The sequence below is a fragment of the Oncorhynchus tshawytscha genome, linkage group LG24 (genome assembly GCF_018296145.1).
Source record: "Oncorhynchus tshawytscha isolate Ot180627B linkage group LG24, Otsh_v2.0, whole genome shotgun sequence".
In the NCBI taxonomy this organism is placed as follows: Eukaryota; Metazoa; Chordata; class Actinopteri; order Salmoniformes; family Salmonidae; genus Oncorhynchus; species Oncorhynchus tshawytscha.
Window position 1 is genome coordinate 1,244,919 of NC_056452.1, and position 23,925 is coordinate 1,268,843.

The following is a 23,925-nucleotide window of genomic DNA, read 5'->3' on the forward strand; positions in this document are numbered from 1 at the left end:
AGGAAGTGGGAAATCTGAGGTTCTAGCTTTTACGGCTGAGTAGCAGGCAGCTTATTTAGGGCACGTTTTTCATTTCAAGCTACCCAATACTGCCCCCTACCCCAAAGAAGTTAAGCCATTTTGCCACAAATTTGGAATTATGCTTGGGGTCATTGTCCATTTGGAAGACCAAGCTTTAACTTCCTGACTAATGTCTTGCGATGTTGCTTCAATATATCCACATCATTTTCCCACCTCATGATGCCATCTATTTTGTGAAGTGCACCAGTCCCTCCTGCAGCAAATCACCCGCACAACATGATGCTGCCACCCCCTTGCGTCACAGTTGGGATGGTGTTCTTCGGCTTGCAAGCCTCCACATTTTCCCTCCAAACATAACAATAGTCATTATGGCCAAACATTTCTAATTTTGTTTCATCAGACCAGAGTACATTTCTCCAAAAAGTACAATCTTTGTCCCCATATGCAGTTGCAAACCGTAGTCTGGCTTTTTTTATGGCAGTTTTGGAGCAGTGGCTTCTTCCTTGCTGAGCGGCCTTTCAGGGTATGTGGATATAGAACTAGTTTTACTGTGGATATAGATACTTTTGTACCTGTTTTCTCCAGGTTCCTCCAGCACCTTTGCTGTTGTTCTGGGATTGATTTTCACATTTTACACCAAAGTACGTTCATCTCTAGGAAACAGAACGTGTTTCCTTCCTGAGTGGTATGATGGCTGTGTGGTCCCATGGTTTTTATACTTGCATACTATTGTTTGTACAGATGAACGTGGTACCTTCAGGCATTTGGAAAATGGTTCCAAGGATGAACCAGACTTGCGGGGGTTGGCTGATTTCTTTAGATCTTCCGATGATGTAAAGCAAAGAGGCACTGAGTTTGAAGGTATGCCTTGAAATACATCCACAGGAACACCTCTAATTGATACAAATTATGTCAATTAGCCTATAAGAAGCTTCTAAAGCCATGACATCATTTTCTGAAATTTTCCAAGCTGTTTAAAGGCACAGTCAACTTAGTGTATGTAAACTTCTGACCCACTGGAATTGTGATACAGTGAGTTATAAGTTAAATAATCAGTCTGTAAACAATTTTGTAAAAATGACTTGTGTCATGCACAATGTAGATGTCCTAACCGACTTGCCAAAACTATAGTTTGTTAACAAGAAACTTGTGGAGTGGATGAAAAACACATTTTAACGACTCCAACCTCAGTGTATGTAAGCTTCCAACTTCCATTGTATTTTATTTGAAATTATTTTCTTTTGCAATTTTGTACAAAATAAAAGCACATAAGAAAATTAAAACAATTCGGCTAACAGACATATGAAATTAAGTATTGCTTTGGCAAGGCTTGGAACAAGAATAGAGCAACAATGACAGTTACAACAATATGTTTTCCTAGTCAGTTTTCACAGTCAGTCTCTGTCCAGATGGTCCAGAAACGGACCCCAAACCTGTTGAGAAAGCTGCTGGAGGAGTTGGTCCTAAAAGGAAATTAATATTTTCCAAGTTAATGGTGTTTATGATTTCTGCTAGCCATCTACTGAAGCAAGGGGCAGAAAAAATGATTGAGTAAGGGGCGGAGCCAAAAAAAGATGAGTTATGGAACCCTCTGTGGCTTTACACCTGTCACACAGTGGGGAGACCTGTGGTAAATTTGATGTAATTTGGTTTTGGAGTCTACTAGTCATCCTTGAGATGACTAGTAGAGACATCTGTGTAGTTGGAGAAAAAAGAGACAAACTGTGAGATGAGGTGTTTTGAATTGGTGGGCGCTGTAGCAAATCACAAAACGAATGTTGTATAGGGAGGGTGTCAGCATTTAAAATGTTCCCTTTGATATAGTCTGACTTGTAAGTAACGGATAAAATTGAAGGTATTCTTTAATTGGATGAATGATGCTAATTTCTTATCTATGTATAAGTCTTCAATTGTGGCCACTCCCTTCTCCCTCCATTTAAAAAACACCTTATCAGACCGAGATGGAACAAAATAATGATTAAAGCATATCGCGTGTATACAGAGGTATCAGGCACCTTACAAACATGCTTAACTTGTTACGGCTAGGGGTTCCGCTATATTTAACTTTTGTACATTCACAAGTTCAATACACCAAATTAAAGCTTAATCAGGTTTAAAATTCTTAAAGAATTTCTCAAAGCGAAGTTATCGCCTGTCAGTTTGTTTGGGAACTCTGCTTTGGAGAAAAGCAAGGCTGGAAGAGAGGAATTCGTGACAGACTTGATTTCCATTTTTTGCCACTGGGGGGGCAACAATGTTCAACTTAACAGGGAAACCCAGTTGCCAGTACGATAATGCCCCGTCATTGGTAGACCAGTGATAATGCTTAAAGATGGGTAGGCCTAAGCAGCCGCTTTCCATGGGCTATTGCAAGTGGGCTTTACGAATACTGTGGTTTTTGAAACTCCAGACAAATGACACGATTGTCGAGTCCAAAGTCTTAACAAATTATTAGGTAAGAGAAATTGGGAGATTCTGGCAAAGATAAAGGACACTGGGAAGAAAAAAACATTTTTATGGCGTTAATGTGCCCCATCATAGAAAGAGGCAATATTTTCCAGCTGTCTATGTTTTGTTTTAGCTTTGCAACCAGTTCATTGTTGTTCAGCTTGAAGATGAGCTTTGGATTTATAGGTATTTTTAGTCCCAAGTAAGTTAAATGGTCATGCACCACTTTAAACGGTATCCTCTCTAGCTCACTTGTTGTAAAATTATCAGCGATACACATGAGATCCCTTTTTCCTCAATTTATTGAATAGCCAGATAGTTTGCCAAATGAATTAAGTCTGGTAACTACCAGTTGAGGGACAGAGGCTACTGGGTCCGAGAGGTATTAAAGCACATCGTCTGCATATAACGAAATATGACTTTCTATGTTTCCTACTTTAAGACCTTGGATACTAGGATGATCCCTTATTTGAATTGCTAGGGATTCAAGGGCAACAGCGAAGAGCAGAGGACTGAGTGGGCAACCCTGTTGGCCACATCTATGCAGTTCAAAGGGACTGGATTTGTCGCTGTCAGAATAGAGGATATTGGGCAGGTGTAGAGTATTTTGACCCAGGTGATAAATGAGTCGCCAAATCCAAATCGAGTGAGTTCTTCGCACATACAGGACCATTCTATTTGGTCAAATGCTTTTTGAGCATCTAGCGATATAACAGCCGCCTTGGAGCGCTTCCCCTGATTTGCATAATGAAAGTTCAGCAGCCTGTGCACATTGGAAAAGAGAATCTGCCGGGGATTAACCCTGTCTGATCCGGGTGAATAATGGTTGTTATGTGTTTGTTCAACCTATTAGCAAGCACTTTAGTGATATTTTTTTGCAAAATTAAGCAATGCTATTGGTCTATATATTGCAGGATCTATTGCCTCGCTACCATTTTTTTTAACAGAAGGCAGGTATTGGCTTCATACAATGATTTTGGCAAAATATTATTTTCTGTTGAATCAGTGATCATCCTGAGTAAGAGGGGAGCGAGAGCTTCACTGAAGGTTTTATTAAATTCACAGCCAAAACCATCCGGGCCTGCAGCCTTTCCAGTTGGGAAAGCTTTTATTGCCTCGATTACCACTGTTGTGACATTTGAGTTCAATTATTTTTTGGTGTAATCATCAGGTTTTGGCAGGCTGATAGAATCAAAGTAGGCTAATACATCAGAACCAGAAGCATCAGATACGTCATCAGAGCGCACAACAGAACATTGTACTGTCTACACTCGGTTTGTTGTTTTTATGAAAACATTTTCATTGAATTGATTTTAATCACAACTAAAGTTTTGTTGCTAAGGATTTCACGAAGCGGTTAGCCTTTATGGCTGGGACTGCAAGTTTGTGTTCCTTTTTTTGCGTGAATTCTGTGAGTGCAAGCTGGTTGTACGACAGACAAATGTTGTCACCGTGGGAAAGATTCATTGTTACATTTTTGTAAAACAACTGGTTGCTGTAGAGCCAACCTGGATACTAAGGAAATCCTGAGGGAAATCGATGAGTACCAACAGCTTTACGCTATGGAGGAACAACAGACTCCATCATGGAAAGATCCGACAACCTCACAAAATAACTTTAACATGACAAAAAAAGAAAAACGGATTCATCTACAGACAAGGACGATTTTACTTACCATTGAAGTAGGGGCTCTGGCTGGAATCCATGCAACACTGGAAACGTTGTGTGCAGAGGTAGCAGGGCTGAGGGGGGAGTTCGGAGTTCAGCCAGAGTGAAATTGTCATGCTCCAAAGAGAAAACAAGATACTCACAGCCAAGGTAAAAATCCACGATTCCAACATGGATTATCTACTCAGGAGTCGCTACTAGACATACAAAGTCGTGGGATCTGTGAAAATCTATTTTTTTCTGGGATTCCTGAGGACACATCCAATAATCCCGAGGGAGCGATCAGAGAATTCATACAATCTGCCTTGAAACTTCCTACAGAGACTGTAAACAAGGTGGCTTTCCACCGAGTAAACAGAGTTGGAGCTCGGAGTGACAAGACCAAGGGTCCCTGACCGATCATCGCAAATTTGAACACTACCAACAAAAGGAGCTGATCAAAAGCAGAGGAAGGGAGCTTAATGTGTTTATTGTTTGTCTATCTTTTTTATGTATTTGTCTACAAGTTTATACATGTTTACAACAAGCAAGGGGAAGATATCAGAATAGAGGCATTGGGGAATAATAATATATTCTACGGAATACATTTGTACTGTAGTGTAATGCAAGGTCTCTTTCATGATCGTGTGAAAACGTCAATTGCTTTGGAAATGCTGGGATGTGGTTTTCAATTATGTTAAAGGTAATTATGATGCAACTATGATAGTGATACGATATGGATTACAATTATCATTATGAACATTAACGTTATACACACTACATGTTACACACAGACGATCAACCATGCAAATTGGCAGAGTTATTATTTATTTGGACATCACACATTTGGAGATCACACATTTATTTGGACGTCACACATTCTATTCTCTTATGGACTCTTATAGACATCGTACACACTCTCACTAAATCACATCCAATATCATACACATTAACCTACTCAGAATTACTACACACATAATATCTTGTCTCAATATCCTAACATCTGTGGCATTGGCAAGGGAATAAAACAAATATTGCTAGAACCTATTTTTTAAATTCTAAATATCAGACATTTGAAAGCTCTAGTTTTGACTGTCATTAATACCTCTGATGGCAGTAACTTCATAAGCACTAATTATGGTAAATTTAGACTGAGAATAGTGTCTAGTTATGGTAAGGGGTGAAATAAGTATAGCCAGTTATAATTTTAATGGTTTAGCTGATTATAAAAAAAGAAGGTCAGTCTTTACATGACTAAAAGAAAGGGAATATAACATATACTGTTTACAGGAAACTCACTCTACATTCTTAGATGAAGTTGCGTGGAAAAAGGAATGGGGGTTGCGTGGAAAAAGGAACTCAAATTTTCTGTCATGGACAAAGGAACTCAAAGGGTGTGAGTATATTAATTAACAAAAATGTTGATATGAATGTGCAAATAGTCAGGAATGATTCGCAAGGAAGGTGTATCCTATTAAATATGAAAGTGGATGAAAATGAGATTTGGCTCATTAATCTATTTGGTCCAAATCAGGATGATCCATACTTCTTCAAAAACATTAATACCAATTTATTGAACTTACAGGCAACAAATGATCTAATCATTATGGTAGGAGACTATAACACAGTGTTATTAAGTACCTCAATGGATCGTAAAGGTAATCACTCTACAAACTATCATCACCGTGCCTTAACCTCTCTGAGCACGGAACCCGGTAGCAGCGGGCTGAAATTCCACAACATACGGTGATCGCTACATAAATAGTCATATTAAGCATTCATGAAAATACAAGTGTCTCACATGTATCGAAAGCCTAGAATCTTGCTAATCCAACTGCGCTGTCAGATTTAAAAAAGGATTTACTGCGAAAGAATACGATGTGATTATCTGAGGATAGAGCTCCATAAAAAAAACAATTACAACCAGCACAGGCGTAACATAATCACTAACTGCATTAAAATAAAATAGTTTACCTTTGACGATCTTCATCTGTTTGCAATCCCAATGCTCATTGTTACACAATGAATGATCTTTTGTTTGATAAAATCCGTTTTTATAGCCTAACACGAAACATTTTGTGGACCGCTTGTGTCGTGAAATCCGTCTCATTCCATTTTCGACGACACATTTGAGGTAAATACCCACACAGAACGTGACTTTTCCAGTCATGTTTGGTTTCACTGCAATCAACTGGTTTGTTTGTAACACAACCAAACCTGATGGGTCATTTCACAGGGCGTATTGACTGAAAGAAACCGATTTGAAGACAACAAGTAATGACATCATTGTGCACCAATGATTTGCCCGCTGTTTCGTTGATTGACTGTATTTTAACCCAATGACCACTGATCATCTTGAAATCTAGCTGGGTAGATAGCCAATGAGCTGAGCTCATGTTTGTGTTGCAAGACCAACCCATGTAGTAAACTCCGGCGTAAAGAGAGTAATTCGCTATTGAAGTTTCATACCGGAAGGAGCAACACATATTATGCACAGCGTTGTTTCGCATATTCAGCTGTTTATATATCAATCATTATGGCGGCTAAGTCAGGGAAAGCTAAATCTAAGTCTAGATATACAGATGTACACACAATTTTAGAATAAATTGATCGGGAAAGTGAGACAGAGATTGGTTGTATGATGATTCAATTAGCGATGAAGTGGAGGAATATTTTTTGAACGGGAGAGGACATCGTTTTGGACTGGTAAGTTCTTCTCATGCTAATGCCCTTGTTTGAAATTAATAATATAAAATATTATTTGTGATATTTTTTAAATTTTAGAAGCAATATACAGTATAAACGTGTAATGTCATGAAGTGTGAGATGCGTGTGTCTGCCGCCCCACCCTTGTCACGACTTCTCCCGAAGTCGTTGCCTCTCCTTGTTTGGGCGGTGCTCGGCGGTTGACGTCACCGGCCTTCTAGCCATCATTGATCCATTTTCCATTGGTTTTGTCTTGTCTTCCCACACACCTGTTTTCAATCCCATTCATTACCTGTTGTGTATTTAACCCTATGTTTCCCCTTATGTCTTTGTCAGAGATTGTTTTATGTCAAGTGTTGTTTTTTATTGTATAGGTGCGAGACGAGTCCTCGTACCCATGTTCATTTATGTATGTACGTATTTAGTGTTTGGAGCATGTTAACCTCTTAAGTGGACTTATATTAAAATACTCCATTTACACTCCGTTTGACTCTCCCGCGGCTGACACCTTTACACACGACTTTGACAACCCCAACCCACATGAAATAGCCAATTTGAGGCTGTTGAGGGGAGGGCAGGCCCACAACAATGGCCAAAGTGAAATGGAGACAGTAGATACAGCTGGTCTGTTGTAATATAATAAAGACAGCAGATCTAGCTGGTCTGTCATAATATATTCAACCTTATGTTCACTGTACTCATATATATATATATATATATATCTGTTTATTATACCTGTTGATACAGGGCTCATATGTGAAACTATTCTAACTGAACATTACCTTTCACAGTGACACTGACTCTGAATGGCAGCCCCCAGGGCCAAGGTGTCCATCCCCCACTGAAGCTGGTTCATCAAGCTCCTGCCACAAGTGGTGTTCATCTGCTCAAATTTATTTCTGCAGGCATGGATGTGCTTCAGGGCCAAAAGGGCACAGCATGGAGGCTTCACTGTGTTGTTTGCTAAATTAAGTCCCCCATCACCTGCACCACATGCTTGGTGACCCTCTGCTTTACAGCAGAAAGAGACTGCTATGGCACCTGGCATCAGCAGCACAATATTGTGTAGAGCATTGGCAAAGTGGGTGGGGTTATATCCTGCCTGTTTGGCCCTGTCCGGGGGTCTCATCAGATGGGGCCACAGTGTCTCCTGACCCCTCCTGTCTCAGCCTCCAGTATTTATGCTGCAGTAGTTTGTGTCGGGGGGCTAGGGTCAGTTTGTTATATCTGAAGTACTTCTTCTGTCTTATCCGGTGTCCTGTGTGAATTTAAGTATGCTCTCTAATTCTCTCTCTCTCTCTCTCTCTCGGAGGAGGACCTGAGCCATAGGACCATGCGTCAGGACTACCTGGCATGATGACTCCTTGCTGTCCCCAGTCTACCTGGCCTTGCTGCTGTTCCAGTTGCAACTGTTCTGCCTGAGGCTATGGAACCCTAAACTGTTCATATTTACTCTTGAGGTGCTGTCCTGTTGCATCCTCTACAACTACTGTGATTATTATTATTTGACCCTGCTCGTCATCTATGAATGTTTGAACATCTCGGCCATGTTCTGTTATAATCTCCACCTGGCACAGCCAGAAGAGGACTGGCCACCCCTCATAGCCTGGTTCCTCTCTAGGTTTCTTCCTAGGTTTTGGCCTTTCTAGGGAGTTTTTCCTAGCCACCGTGCTTCTACACCTGCATTGCTTGGTGTTTGGGGTTTTAGGCTGGGTTTCTGTAAAGCACTTTGAGATATTAGCTGATGTAAATAAATTAGATTTTATATAAATCTATTTGATTTGATAGAGGACTGAGGGTCTTCCAAATATTGAAAGTGTGTAAATAGTTACCCATGTTATTTTCTAAATGTATTTTGTTTTCCTTTTTTTTTCTCCATTTTTTTTTTTTGGGGGGGTGTTAGAATACCATTTTGGCATTTTGTATATAGTTATTTGTTTCAAAAGGAGTTAAACAAGGGTTTCCGCTGTCACCATATCTATTCATTATGGCCATTGAAATGCTAGCTATTAAAATAAGATCCAATAACAAAACAAAGGTGTCCATGTATGCCGATGACTGAAGTTTTATATTAAGTCCACAAGCTAGATCCCTGTCTCATTGAAGATCTAGATAACTTTTCTGTACTCTCTGGACTAAAACCTAATTACGATAAATGTACAATATTAAGTATTGGATCTTTAAAAAATACAACCTCTACATTATCCTGCTGTTTACCTATAAAATGGTCTGATGGTGTAGTAGACATACTCAGTATTCATATCACCGAATATCTAAATGAGCTCTCCACAATGAATTTCAAGAATTTCAATAGAAAACGTGTAAAAATAGACAAGATCCTGCAACCATATCTCAGTCACTCACTTACTTTTGGCGCTGCCTACTTCTGATGGTTCATTTTTCAAATCATATGAGCAAAAAATATTTTGCTTTATCTGAGACGCTAAACCAGACAAAATTAAACTTGTCTACTTATATAATGAATTCGAGGTGGGTGGGTTGAGATTATTAAATATAAAAGCACTAAACCTCTGTAAAAGCTTTACTCATACAAGTTTTATTTGAACCCTAAATGGTTCTCAAGTAGATTACTAAGAAAAGCTCATCCATTGTTTAAAAATGGCCTTATGCCTTTGTGCAGATTACCGTGTCTCATTTTAGATTAATTGAAAATGATACTTTTTTCAAAGTATCTCTCTTTTTCAAACAAGCATTGCAGAGCTGGCTACAATTTAAATTTCATGCTCAATCCAAGAGTACAACCAATTGATTACAGCATTACCCGAAAAATGGAGGAGGCAGGTGACTGCGGGAGGAGGTAGGGAACTGGTCTGTCTGCCCAATATAAAGCATGAAAACTGGAGGAGGAATAAAAATAGCATAAATAGGAAAATATACCCATTTCATTTGAGGACCAGGATGTTGACAACTGAAGAACACGCACATATATGTAATAGTGCCAGGCATGCACACAAACATATACAGTTGGCATTGCAGTTATGATTTTAGTTGTCCTTGATGTTCTTTGTTTTAAATGTATTATTTTGTTTTATAATTTCTTTGCATTGTTGTTTGCTGTTTTCTTCTTGTTACGGTTTTCTTCCGTCGAAAGATAGTCAGACCAAAATGCAGCGTGGTAAGTTAGATACATATTTAATGATGAAGAAAAAACGAACAAAACAAAACAACAAATGTAAAAACCTAAACAGTCTATCTTGTGCTAAACACACACAGAGACATGAACAATCACCCACAAACACACAGTGAAACCCGGGCTACCTAAATATGGTTCCCAATCAGAGACAACGAGAATCACCTGACTCTGATTGAGAACCGCCTCAGGCAGCCAAAATACTAAGACCAGGGCATGACAGAACCCCCCCCCCAAGGTGCGGACTCCCGGCCGCACACTAAAACCCATAGGGGAGGGTCCGGGTGGGCGTCTGTCCACGGTGGCGGCGGGGAAGCTCGGGACTGAGGGGAAGCTCAGGACTGAGGGGATGCCTAGTACCGAGAGGAAGCCCAGTATTGAGAGGAAACTCAGGCAGGTAGTAGGCGGATCTGGAGGATCATGGCTGACTGGCGGATCTGGAAGATCATGGCTGACTAGCGAATCCTGGCTGACTGGTGGATCCTGGCTGAATGGCGGACCTGGAAGATCCTGGCTGACTGGTGGATCCTGGCTGACTGGCGGATCTGGAAGATCATGGCTGACTGGCGGATCTGGAAGATCCTGGCTGACTGGCGGATCCTGGCTGACTGGCGGATCCTGGCTGACTGGCGGATCTGGAAGATCCTGGCTGACTGGCGGCTCTAGCTGCTCCATGCAGACAGGCGGCTCTGGTTGCTCCATGCAGAGACTGACAGCTCTGGCTGCTCCATGCCGACTGACGGCTCTGGCTGCTCCATGCCGACTGACGGCTCTGGCTGCTCCATGCCGACTGGCAGCTCTGGCTGCTCCATGCAGACTGGCAGCTCCATGCAGACTGGCAGCTCTGGCATCTCCGGCTGCTCCATGCAGACTGGCAGCTCCGGCTGCTCCATGCAGACTGGCAGCTCTGTCTGCTCCATGCAGACTGGCAGCTCTGGCTGCTCCATGCAGACTGGCGGCTCTGGCTGCTCCATGCAGACTGACAGCTCTGGCTGCTCCATGCCGACTCTGGCTGCTCCATGCCGACTGGCGGCTCTGGCTGCTCCATGCAGACAGGCGGCTCTGGCTGCTCCATGCAGACTGACGGCTCTGGCTGCTCCATGCCGACTGACGGCTCTGGCTGCTCCATGCCGACTGGCGGCTCTGGCTGCTCCATGCCGACTGGCGGCTCTGGCTGCACAATGCAGACTGGCAGCTCTGGCTGCTCCATGCAGACTGGCAGCTCCATGCAGACTGGCAGCTCTGGCATCTCCGGCTGCTCCATGCAGACTGGCAGCTCTGGCTGCTCCATGCAGACTGACAGCTCTGGCTGCTCCATGCAGACTGGCAGCTCTGGCTGCTCCATGCAGACTGGCAGCTCCATGCAGACTGGCAGCTCTGGCTGCTCCATGCAGACTGGCAGCTCTGGCTGCTCCATGCAGACTGGCAGCTCTGGCTGCTCCATGCAGACTGGCAGCTCTGGCTGCTCCATGCAGACTGGCAGCTCTGGCTGCTCCATGCAGACTGGCAGCTCTGGCTGCTCCATGCAGACTGACAGCTCAGACTGCTCCATGCAGGCTGGCAGCTCAGGCTGCTCCATGTAGACTGACAGCTCTGGCTGCTCCATGCAGGCTGGCAGCTCTGGCTGCGCTGAACATGCGGGAGACTCCGGCAGCGCAGGATAGGAGGAAGGCTCTGGCTGCGCTAAACAGGCAGGAGACTCCAGCAGCGCTGTAGAGGAGGAAGGCTCTGACAGCGCTGAACAGGCGAGGTGCACTGAAGGCCTGGTGCGTGGTGCTGGCACTGGTGGTACTGAACCGAGGACACGCACAGGAAGCCTGGTGCGGGGAGCTGCCACCGGAGAACTGGTGTGTGAAGGTGGCACAGGATGGACCGGACCGTGAAGGTGTACTGGAGAGCCTGAGAGCAGGAATGGCACAGGACGTGCAAGGCTGGGTAGGTACACAGGAGGCCTAGTGCGTGAGGCTGGCACACTCTTCACCAGCCGACTAACACGCACCTCAGGATGAGTATGGAGCGCTGACCCAGGTGCCATCAAATCCCCGACACGCTCCGTCAGACGAATATCACACCTAAAGCACCAAACTAGCAACTCCCTCATAACTCTCTCCTCCACTTTCCCCATTAACTCCTTCACAGTCTCTGCTTCACTCACCTCCAACACCGGCTCTGGTTCTGGTCTCCTCCTTGGCTCCTCACGATAAACAGGGGGAGTTGGCTCAGGTCTGAACCCTGACTCTGCCACACTCTCCCTGAGCCCCCCAATACATTTTTGGGGCGGACTCTCGGGCTTCCATCCGCGTCGCCGTGCTGCCTCTTCATACCAGCGCCTTTCCGCTTTCACCGCCTCCAGTTCTTCTTTGGGGCGGCGATATTCTTCAGGCTGTGTCCAGGGTCCTTTTCCGTCCAATATCTCCTCCCACGTCCAGAAGTCCTGTGATCGCTGCTCCTCACGATAAACAGGGGGAGTTGGCTCAGGTCTGAACCCTGACTCTGCCGCACTCTCCCTGAGCCCCCCCCAAGAAATTTTTGGGGCTGACTCTCGGGCTCCCTTCTACGCCGCCGTGCTTTTCTCTTCGACTCCATTCTCCTATAGCCCTCTTCGCACTGCTCCAGCGAATCCCAGGCGGGCTCCGGCACTCTCTCTGGGTCGACCGCCCAACTGTCTATTTCCTCCCAAGTCGTATACTCTATACTCTTGCTGTCCATAACATCCTCCCATGTCCATTCCTGTCCACGCTGCTTGGTCCAGTTGTGGTGGGTGATTCTGTTACGGTTTTCTTCCGTCGAAAGAGAGTCGGACCAAAATGCAACGTGGTAAGTTAGATACATATTTAATGATGAAGAAAAAAAACAAACAAAAAAAAACAAACCAACAAACGTAACAACCTAAACAGTCTATCTTGTGCTAACACACACAGAGACATGAACAATCACCCACAAACACACAGTGAAACCCAGGCTACCTAAATATGGTTCCCAATCAGAGACAACGAGAATCACCTGACTCTGATTGAGAACCGCCTCAGGCAGCCATAGACTATGCTAGACACCCCTACTCAGCCACAATCCCAATACCTACTAAAACCCCAATACAAAAACACAACACAAAATAAACCCATGTCACACCCTGGCCTGACCAAATGAATATAAAAACACAAAATACTAAGACCAGGGCGTGACACTTCTGTCTTTTCCTTTTTTTCTCTTTACTTCATTCTCTTGGTTGTTGGTGCATTGGGGGGGTTCATGGGAGTGGGGAATGGAATTAATAGTTTTTTATTTTTAATCTGAGGGGGGGTGTCTCAAATGGTTGAGGGACAGCTATTGGGGAACTGTGGGGGGGATCTTGGAGGGTTCGGGTTCACGTTTTTTGGCCTGGTGGTAGATCTGTCAACGTGCCCTTGAGCAGGGCATTATCCCTGGATGCTTCTGTGTGTTGCTCTGAATGGGAATCTGTTGGATGACTGGTATGATGTAGTTGTAGAGCGACTTGTATGTTTCAAATATTCAATTAATTTAAAAAAAGAAAAAAAAGAACCAGAAGCATCCGATCTGGAAGAATATAACAGTAAAATTCTTTAAAGCAGTTGTTTATCTTTTAAGGATCTGTCAGCAAAGTGCCTGCCTTAGACCATATTTTATGGATTGCTCTATTAGTTTGTGCACCCTTAAGTTGTCTAGCCAGCAACCTTTCCGAATCATACTTAGGTAGCCTGGGTTTCGCTTTTGAGTTGTGGGTGTTTGTTTCCGTGTGAGTGTTTGTTGAAACACGGTACTGTTTCGGTTATTGTAGAATCAGATACCACTCCTGTGTCATTATTCTTGAGGAACTCATTCAACTTGGCTGTCATGGGGTCAATGAATGCTTGGTTAGTGAGCAAGGAGGGGTTAAAACACCAACTGTAATTCTGTTTTGGTGAAGAAAGATTGAGGGGCAACATAATTGGACTAATTGGACTATGGTGTTTCAAATTAAGCACATTGGTTATCAGTATGGAATTTATTAGGAAGTAGTCGATTCTAGAATAAGACTTGTGAAAATGAGAGTAGAATGTGTAGTCTGTCTGTGGGATGTTGCAGTCTCCAGATGTCCACTAGATTCCTGGATTTGATTAGATTATTTAGAACATGGACAGAGGTGATATTTGAAGGGGTACGTGTAGACAGTTTCTCAAAATATGGATCAAGGTAACAATTTCAATTGCCTCCAATTATTAGATTAGTGGAACTAAGGTCTGGGAGCAAATCAAGAACATTACGAAAGAAATGTGGGTAGTCAATGTTAGAGCCATAGACGTTCAATAGGGTGACAGGTAAAGAATGAATGTTCCCTGTTCCCTGATACAATGATGTGCATACCGTGTGGGTCTGTAGACATAGAGGAGAGTTGAGAAGGGGTGTTAGTAGAGAATTAGTGACACCTCAGGAATTGGAGGAGAAGGGTGAACGATAAACTTGAGAAATCTAGTTGGATCTCAGATGTCACACCGTGGCTTTTATGTATGTTTCTTGCAGGACAATTCTTTCAGCATCAAGTGCTTAAATACCATGTCCCTTTTGCGCGTGTGCCCGAGATGTTCACATTCCACTAGACTAATGTGACAGCCTTAAAAACTGACTGCTTCTTGAGATCGTTTCCTGACATTTATATCCAAGAGCATTTCAAATAAAACATCTTAACAGCATGTACAAATTAAAATAAAACTTCTGGCAGCAGAAAACAAAAACCAAACACAGTAACAGACCCCATCATTCAAAAAATGAAGTTTGATATGACTGAAAAGAATGTCTCAGAGATGAATACCTGAAATGCACCTTTATTTAATCTCATGCGTGGTAATAACAACAGTCCATGTATATAGGACTTGCATCCTTGGCACAATAGAGTTATTATATTCTACTCTATCCATAGGCTTCATTAATGCCATTCAGACTTGAAGTTGATACAACAACTATGATAACTGAGGTTCATAGAATGGTATGAATATTAGGTCAGAATCTAAAGTTTTAGGGTCCATACACAGATCGGCTACATACTGTAGCATCCATAGGCATACAGTTATTTTTATCCTCCACTACAAAATGAGCAAGTAAATAGTTACCTAGCCAAGCTTACACAAGCTAGATTCTTTATATCCACTGTTTCACAAGACGAGAGCCTGGTTTGCTGGTTCTCAGGAGTCCCTAAAACATTAAACAACACAAATTATAAATTCATTCTCCTTTCATAACACCAGCTAGCTAGCTGGCTAATGTTAGCTAGTCAGATAATATACGAAAATTGCTATTTAGCATGTTAACTGACATATTCCTTTCAATTGTACATTTTTTGCTTGACTCGTTATGACTTTATAACTACTTACATTTGGTTCCACTGTAATGTTTTGTCAGCCATCTTTGTTGAAGAAAGCCCCAGTGACGGGTGGCTCGTCTCAAATTCGTCATTGGAACCACTCGATATGATGGGTCATATAAAAACCTTGGGACCCAAATGCATAATGAATGCTCTAACTCCCCCTTGTAGTGGTCTGGAGAACTTAAGCCATGATGCTGGGTAACTCTAAGTCCCGTGGTGCAACCACTGTAGGTGTGTTCTAACTTTTGACTGGTACTGTATGTAAATTAGATATTTCTGTATTACATGTTTTATACATTTGCAAACATTTCCCCTCCCCCCAAAATGTACTTTGTCATTATAGGGTATTGTGTGTAGATGGGTGAGAGAAAAAAAATTGAATTCAGGCTGTGGAGTAAGTCAAGGGGTATGAATAATTTAAGTAATGCAATGGTAATAGACAATAAAAACACCAGGAACTTCAATAATCAGGCTAGGCTACAAACAGTACAACTGCATACTTGCTTTGTCACTTTCTCTTCTCAAACGCGTCTTTGTATTTTAGCGCTGCGCTAAATCCAGTCCATGGAAATACAGTAGTATTTACATCGTATTTACTATTCCGAATTGCTACTCACCATATTCTGCATCTCTTCTTATCATTTATCAGAAAACAGTGGAATTGTGCCTTCTTCACTTGATTTAGTGTGTAACATTCAGGCAGGGGACGGACACCAGCACCAGCTCCTTCTCTCTCTAAAAAAACTTGAATATGTGTCATCATTCTCCATATTAGGGCATATTGTGATGTCTTTATGCGCAGTTGTGACCGATCTCCACTGCTGTGGCAGTCGGCTACGTAAAATAATGATATAATCGCTAATGTTTGAGGTGACAAGTACATATTTCCTGACTTAAAACAAATAGTACATTTGACAAAAATAGCTGATTCGGCTGTACGCTTTCACTAAAACAACGAGTTTGTCCACAGTTTTCAGATTTCTCAATGATGAATTCACTGTCAACAGAGCAGAGCGAGGCTTGCATCCAGCAACATGAGTCACATGTCCCGTTTTTGCAGCTGTTTCAGAACGGCACTACAGGAAGGTCGAGGAGGGAGGGCAAACTCCACGGAACTAGTTTCAATATATGGAATCACTTTGAAGTTCCTGGATTTTGGGTAAACGTCTCCTTTAAATAACTATCAAAACAGTATAATTTGGCATCTGAGATTTATTTATCAAAAATAACTGACAGCTTAAACTGTTTTTGGCAACAGCTTAGCATAAAACATTGCTTCAGATGGGAGTTACACCATATATACAAAAGTTTGTGGAGACCCTTTCAAATGAGTGGATTCTGACATTACAGCAACACTCGTTGCTGACAGGTGTATAAAATCGAGCACACAACCATGCAATCTCCAATAGGCCATGATCAAAAAGAACAGACTGGAGATCTTACATCTAGACAAAAAGGAAATCTTCACTTGAGTATTCCACACAGAAACAAACCCTCTTCCCCTCCTTCTTGTAGCATTATGATATGGGATTAAGTTCTTCCGACTGGCATGGAAGTGGCAAGAGCCTTCAGAGGTGTAATGATAATTAGGAGTCTGAAAATAGGGTATTTGACACAGTGTTCAACGTGGACAAAACTGACAGGGAAGCATCAGAGCATTCGACAATTCACATTTTATTGCAAAAGTAACACCATTCTCGTGACGAAGAAAACGTGGACAGGTTCTTTGCATAGTGACGCTAGTGTGAAGTGTTTTCGAAGAAGTTGCGGCTTGCAGTGCAGCTTTACTAACATCGGATCGGCTCTTTCCACTCCTGAGAACTGACAACGTGAATATGCTAACTCTAGGCTGTAGCCAGAAGTAACAAATGGACTATTGTGGATTCTGTCGCCATGGGCCTTCAGACACATCTCTAGATAAGGGTAATTTGACCCAAATATAAACTTTGAAATTGAAAGGAAATTCACAAGCACCACAATGCCTACTTCACCAATGATATACCAAGGTTTTCCAGCACACCACTTTTGGCCTGCAACAGTAACTATGTTGCCTATATAGTACTTCAAACAATGTATAGGCAGCTTTCTTAGGATTCAAACCCTCTCAAACAGCCTGATTCCTACTCTTAGAGGAGTTGCTCACACAATGTGAATTGTACTGCAAAAAGTTAAAATAATGATTTCTTCACACAAACAACACTAATGTAACGGTTTTCTTGACTTGAAGGAGAGGCGGACCAAAACGCAGCTTGGTTTCTATTCATGGTTCTTTAAGAAAGACTCTACACATGAACAGACTAACAAACCGTGAAAACCTAAACCAGCCCTATCTGGTGCAAACACAGAGACAGGAACAATCACCCACAAAACCCAACACCAAACAGGCTACCTAAATATGGTTCCCAATCAGAGACAATGACTAACACCTGCCTGTGTTTGAGAACCATATCAGGCCAAACATAGAAATAGACAAACTAGACATGTAACATAGAATGCCCACTCAGATCACACCCTGACCATAGAAACATACAAAGCAAACTATGGTCAGGGTGTGACAACTAAGACATTATCCCATTCCACTACCTTAAGCTTTTTTTTATTATAAGAAAGCAGCTTTTATACTTACATGACAATCATCAGGCTTAAATTCACCTTTTATAATAAAGCATTACATGCATAATCGCATTTGCGGTCACTTTTGATAATGGTGTTTTTCCGCTAATGGAACATTTGTTCTAATGTGCGATGTGCACATTGCTGTGCTTATAATGTGAAGAAATAGCCTAATAGTTTATCAACATTTTAAGCTAAACATTTTGATCTGTTATGTAATCCACATTACGTAATAAAAGGTGTTTTGATGCTACTGGTTGTATTAATTTGGGATCTATTGCATCCCACAACTGTCCCAGACTATGTTTTGAAATATTTATTTCACGCACAGAACAGATAAACTTTTATACTATGCGGGATAGTAGTTTGACATAGGCTGCTGTTTTTGGTGTACACCTAGCGGCAGGTAACTTGGTCACGAAAATCAGAAAAGCAATCAAATTAATCGTTTACCTTTGATGAGCTTTGGATGTTTTCACTCACGAGACTCCCAGTTAGACAGCAAATGTTCCTTTTGCTCCATAAAGATATTTTTTATATCCAAATACCTCTGTTAGTTTGATGCGTTATGCCTAGGAATTTTCCGGTCACGACAACGCAGACAAAAATTCCAAATTATATCCATAATATCGACAGAAACATGGCAAATCTTTTTTATAATCAATCCTCAAGGTGTTTTTCAAATATCTATTCGATAATATATCAACCGGGACAGTTGGCTTTTCACTAGGACCAGGACAAAAAATGGCTACCTCTGTTTAGCGCAAAAATCACACAGAGCCAACAACTGACCAATTACGCAATGTGGACGTTTAAGCTCAGTCTTCAAAATAAAGGCCTGAAACTACGTCTAAAGGCTGTAGACACCTTAGGGAAGCCACAGAAAAAGGAATCTGGTTGATATCCCTTTCAATGGGCAATAGGCATGCATAGAAAGACCTTTTTGTATACGGTATTTAATTTGTTTTGATGTGAGGTATACTGTGATGATTTATGTAGTTAGTTGTTATTGAGGACTTAGTAAGAGTTGATACGCTTTAAGTTCTGTGGTAAAATAATTGTTATATTGATGGTATGTTTAATACTGGGTTGACGCTACACTTGAATGAACGGACAAACATTGCGTGACAAAAGTCACTTGAGTTCACTGAACTCCTTTACCGGGCTGGACTCTTTTTAGGCCCGAGGTACAGGACATTTCTGGAGGAACCAGAACTCATTGTGTTATATTATTATATGTGTGTGTGTAATCATTGTTGTTGCTAATACAACCCATGCAAAATAATATAGTTGTCTTTGAAGTTCTTTCCAATGTTTTAAGGGTTTATGAAAAGTTTATTTCCATCCTGACTTTTACATAAGTCCTTTGTATTGGTGTAGACTTGACGGACCAGATGGGACTCATTCCCACCCAAACTAAAAGGAGAAACCAATGTTTTCTCTGGTAGGCACAACCTACCTGGCACCCCTATAAATAATAACCTCAAGTCAAAACCGTTACAACATACCTGAAGGAAACATTTTGACATTTGCCGTATGGTTGATGAGAAACTCCATATTGCAAATGTACGGTCCCTTACTAGATGTCAAATTTCCAAGAAAAACTCTCACACACACACACAGCTAGGACAGAGGGACACAGTGTGGGGCTTAGAGACACACAGAGCCTGCAATAGTTACCTTTGTTCAAACTATTAAAGAACCATCAGACCTAGAGCTCTGAAACTTTAGAAACCTGTTCTAGAACTCAGGTTGATAGTGCATGGTGAGTTATATGGCTCTAGAAGATCCTGGAACCGAGAACCGAGAAACAGCCTTGTACATTTGCAATAACTTCAGTTCATTTTGACCATTATGAAAATGACATCATTTAGAAAAGTCCCATAGTCGCAATGGAAAGCATGGGAAAAAATGATTTTCAGCACCAATTAAGGTCGTTGCTTGGGCACCGAATAACCTATCAAGCCGAAACTCGGGATTCAGGGTCGCCTCACATAGGTCTACACATAAAGTCAGAGCTGAACCCACAGCTAGAACGTAACAACATTTTTTACGTTTGTATTATGGTTTAAAACCTGTTAGGGCTAGGCAGAATACTGCCCCCTTTGGATGAATTGCGTGCCCATAGTAAACTGAAAAGAAATCTGTCCAAAATTGCTAACATATGCATATAATAATAATTATTGGATAGAAAACACTCTAAAGCTTCTAAAACCGTTTGAATTATGTCTGTAAGTATAGCAGAACTCACAGGGCAGTCAATCTCCCAAACTATTTTTGGAGTACTGAAAGTTGGGGCAACTTTGACGTCATCGCCCCCACCCTTCCCAACCAGCTATGGATCTGGAGACACTTTCTATGTCTTCCACTAGATGTCCTCATTCAGTACAGCGTTTAATTGTGCAAATCCCGTGAGTTTTGACCCTTTGGTAGGCAAAAGAGTGAGTGTCGCGAGAAAATACATGGTGACTAGAGCGCGCTTTTGGAACAGACCTTCCTTTGTTCCAGAATGCCTGAGAAGAAGCATGATTGTCCGATAGATTTGAGAATTGTTTTGTACGTTTAGAACATCCTAAAGCTTGATTCTGCACTTAGTTTGACCAGTTTAGTTGACATATAATATGTCATTTTGAAGTTTTGATGCGCAACTGTTCGGGACCAGAAGTATTTTGGATGCATTTCAGCTGGAACTCATAGCATATGCTACTATAAAGGCACACGAACTGAAACCAAACGTTATATTAGGTAAGTATGACTCCTTCCACTACATTCTGATCGAAGACCATCAAAGGTAAGGGAATATTTATGTTGTAATTTTGTATTTCTGTTGACTCCAACATAGCGGAGAAATATTGCTTACGTCTGAGCGCCGTGTCAGATTACTACATAGTGAACTAATTCTGTAACGTTAAAAATAAATGTGGCACAGCGGTTGCATTAAAAGCAGTGTATCTTTCTAACTATATGTAGAACATGTATATTTAGTCAAAGTTTATGATGTTTATTTCTGTTATCTGGCGGCTCTATCTATAATTTCTCCGGACATTTTTGAGTATTTTCTGAACATGAAGTCAATGTAAACGGAGATTTATGGATATAAATGGCATATTATTGAAAAAAAACAAATGTACTGTGTAACATGTCCTATTACTGTCATCTGATGAAGATTTTCAAAAGGTTAGTGAATGATTTATTTTTTAATCCTGCTTTTATAATTTTATATTTTCTGGGACAAAATGGCTGCCTCTTGTCTTTGTTTCGGTGGTGGTCTAATGTAAATATGTGGTGTGTTTTCGCCGTAAAACATTTAAAAAATCTGACATGCTGGGTAGATGAACAAGGTGTTTATCTTTCATTTGAGGTATTGGACTTGTGTGGAGGTTAAATATTATTTCTAAGAATATTTTTGCATTGCCTGTGCCACGGTTTCAGCTGAAAGGGGGGGAGGGGTGGCGGACAATGAGAGGGACGCCTCGCTTTAACTGGTTTTAAATTAAACTAAAGGCGCAGTGAATTATGGGCCTGCTCTGAAATATGTGAATACGAGTTTAAAAAAGTGGGTTTGGTGTCAGATGGTATCAGTTTGGTGTCAGAATGATGTCTAATTGACTGATGGACACTGACTTGCTAGTTGACTTTTGTACATTTGCAATACAGTAAGGAACCATCACCAAAATTACATTCTGAAATTAACACCAACAAGCGATGGAGTGGAACCAGAATCACTGCCCTGCCATCCCGAGTTCACCGGGCTAGTCAATTTTGCATTCCTGCAGTTTTTTTTGAGCATGTCACATTCGTGATGGTAAATGCCCATTGAAACATATTGCAAATGGATAGCCGTGTGCCTGGTGATTGGAACGGGTTACCAGGATAACATTTTTATAATGGTTTTAAATGCCTTTAGGGGTGTGCAAGGAGTCCACAGTTGGGTAGGGAGCACCCCCATCCATGCCCATCCAATAGGGGGTGCCCCTAGTCATTTTGGACATTTTTCAAAAACTGTTAAAAAAACGACAGAGTCCCACTTCTCTCATGTCACCATCGAGCGATGGAGAGGAACCACTAGCACTGCCTGGCCTTCCCGAGTTCATCGGGCCAGTCAATTTTGCATTTCTGCAGGAGTTTTGAGCATGGTAAATGCCCATTGAAACATATTGCAAATGCACAGTACATTTGCAATATGATTCAACAGTGAAAAAACATCACCAAATGGACATGATGAAATCAACACAATGAGCGATGGAGAGGAACCACAATCACTGCCCGGCTATCACGAGTTAATCAGGCCAGTCAATTTTGAATTTCTGCAGTATTTTTGAGCATGTCAAATTCGTGATGTTAATTTCCCATTGAAACATATTGAAAATGGACAGCCGTGCACCTGGTGATTGGAATGGGTTACCAGAAGCACATTTTTAAAATGGTTTAATGCCTAAAGGTGGGAGCAAGGGGTCCACGGTTGGGTAGGGAGCAACCCCCACCCATGCCCATCCAATAGGGGGCGCCCCTTGTCATTTTGGATGTTTTTCAAAAAATCGTTACAAATGAAGGGAGAGATAATAGCCATATGGAGGTGTGGATGGCTCATATATTTCCTTCAATGTTACACACACACATACATTTAGGACTGTACCAATTGGCAGTCTTCTAAACTTTTTTAAGGGCTGTTTTTCTTGTTTGTCTCATCATACATGGCAAACAGACCATCTAGGTTGATTCATGGTGTAACATAGTGCTATATATCATTTGGGCAGTATATAGGCCTTTTGGACATGGTTCACTGACTTTTGGGTTTGTAAACCGACTTCCTATGATCGTACATGGCAAATGGACATAACATCCTGATTTGGCACTTTCAAATAATTCATATTGCATTTGGACATTTCTTATGGCATTTGGCAAATAAATTAAAAAGTTAATTTTGACTTCGACTTTTGACTGCCTATGAAATCAAATTGCAAATGGACAAAACATATGTCTTATGGACAAGTTTTTTTTTAAATGTTTAAAACATAATAAAACTTGACAAAAGTATGTTCATATAGTTCATGTGTAATTGACCAAAAAAATAAAATCAAATCAAAAATCAAAAGAATTTCGAAAAATGGTCCAGAAAGCACTTTAAGGGGGTGATACATTTTCAAAATTTTACTCTTGGGTCTTCACTTGTGTTACATTTGCAATATGAAAAATGTCAATTTCAGGGGGGTGTTCCCTTACAGTATAACATAATTCTCATCAAGATAGCATTAATACATGAAATAACAAACTCAGTGGCCTTGTGGTTAGTGTGTGTCTGTGTCACTTACGAACATGACCCTCTTGGGGATGTGGTCCGACTCCACCAAGGGATTTTTGTAGAGCCACAGCTCCTCTGGCTGGATCACTCTCTCAAAGGGCTCCAGGAACTCTGTGAATCTGAGGAAGCGACACAAAAACCGCCGCATTAGCCCTGTCTTTCACAATACATTCATTTTCGTATGGGTGGCCCCAGCTGGAATCAAACCCACAATCCTGGTGATTCAAGCCTCATGTTCTACAATACCACAAGGATCTAGTTACAGTAATACTATGATTTAAGTTATTCTTTGATGGTTTGGACAGCAAACTAGCACTCCAACACTATGTTTAGAACATTGAAGAGGATTTTTGCTACTGGACTTAACACGTTTTTACACTTAACCTCTTGGAACAACCCATCCCGGATCCAGGAGAATTGTCATCAACTGACACTAATTAGCATAACGCAACGGACAAAAAATATTACTAGAAAATATTCATATTCATTAAATCACATGTGAAATAAAGTGAAACACAGCTTAGCCTTTTGTTAATCACCCTGTCATCTCAGATATTGAAATTATGCCAAAGCAAGACAAGCATTTGTGTAAGTTTATCGATAGCCTAGCATAGCATAATGTCCAGTTAGCAGCAGGAAGCTTGGTCACGAAAATCAGAAAAACAATCAAATTAACTG

General features: G+C 41.4%; 1 protein-coding gene across 1 annotated transcript in view; it reads right to left on the reverse strand.

Moving 5' to 3' along the window:
• LOC112223276 (phospholipid phosphatase 4-like) overlaps positions 1–23,395 on the reverse strand; it is a 62,700-nt gene extending 39,305 nt beyond the window's left edge. The window contains exon 1 of the mRNA XM_024386295.1: positions 23,258–23,395. Coding sequence (XP_024242063.1) covers positions 23,258–23,395 — 138 coding nt within the window. The remainder of the gene's footprint in view (positions 1–23,257) is intronic.
• Positions 23,396–23,925: the final 530 nt, after the last annotated feature.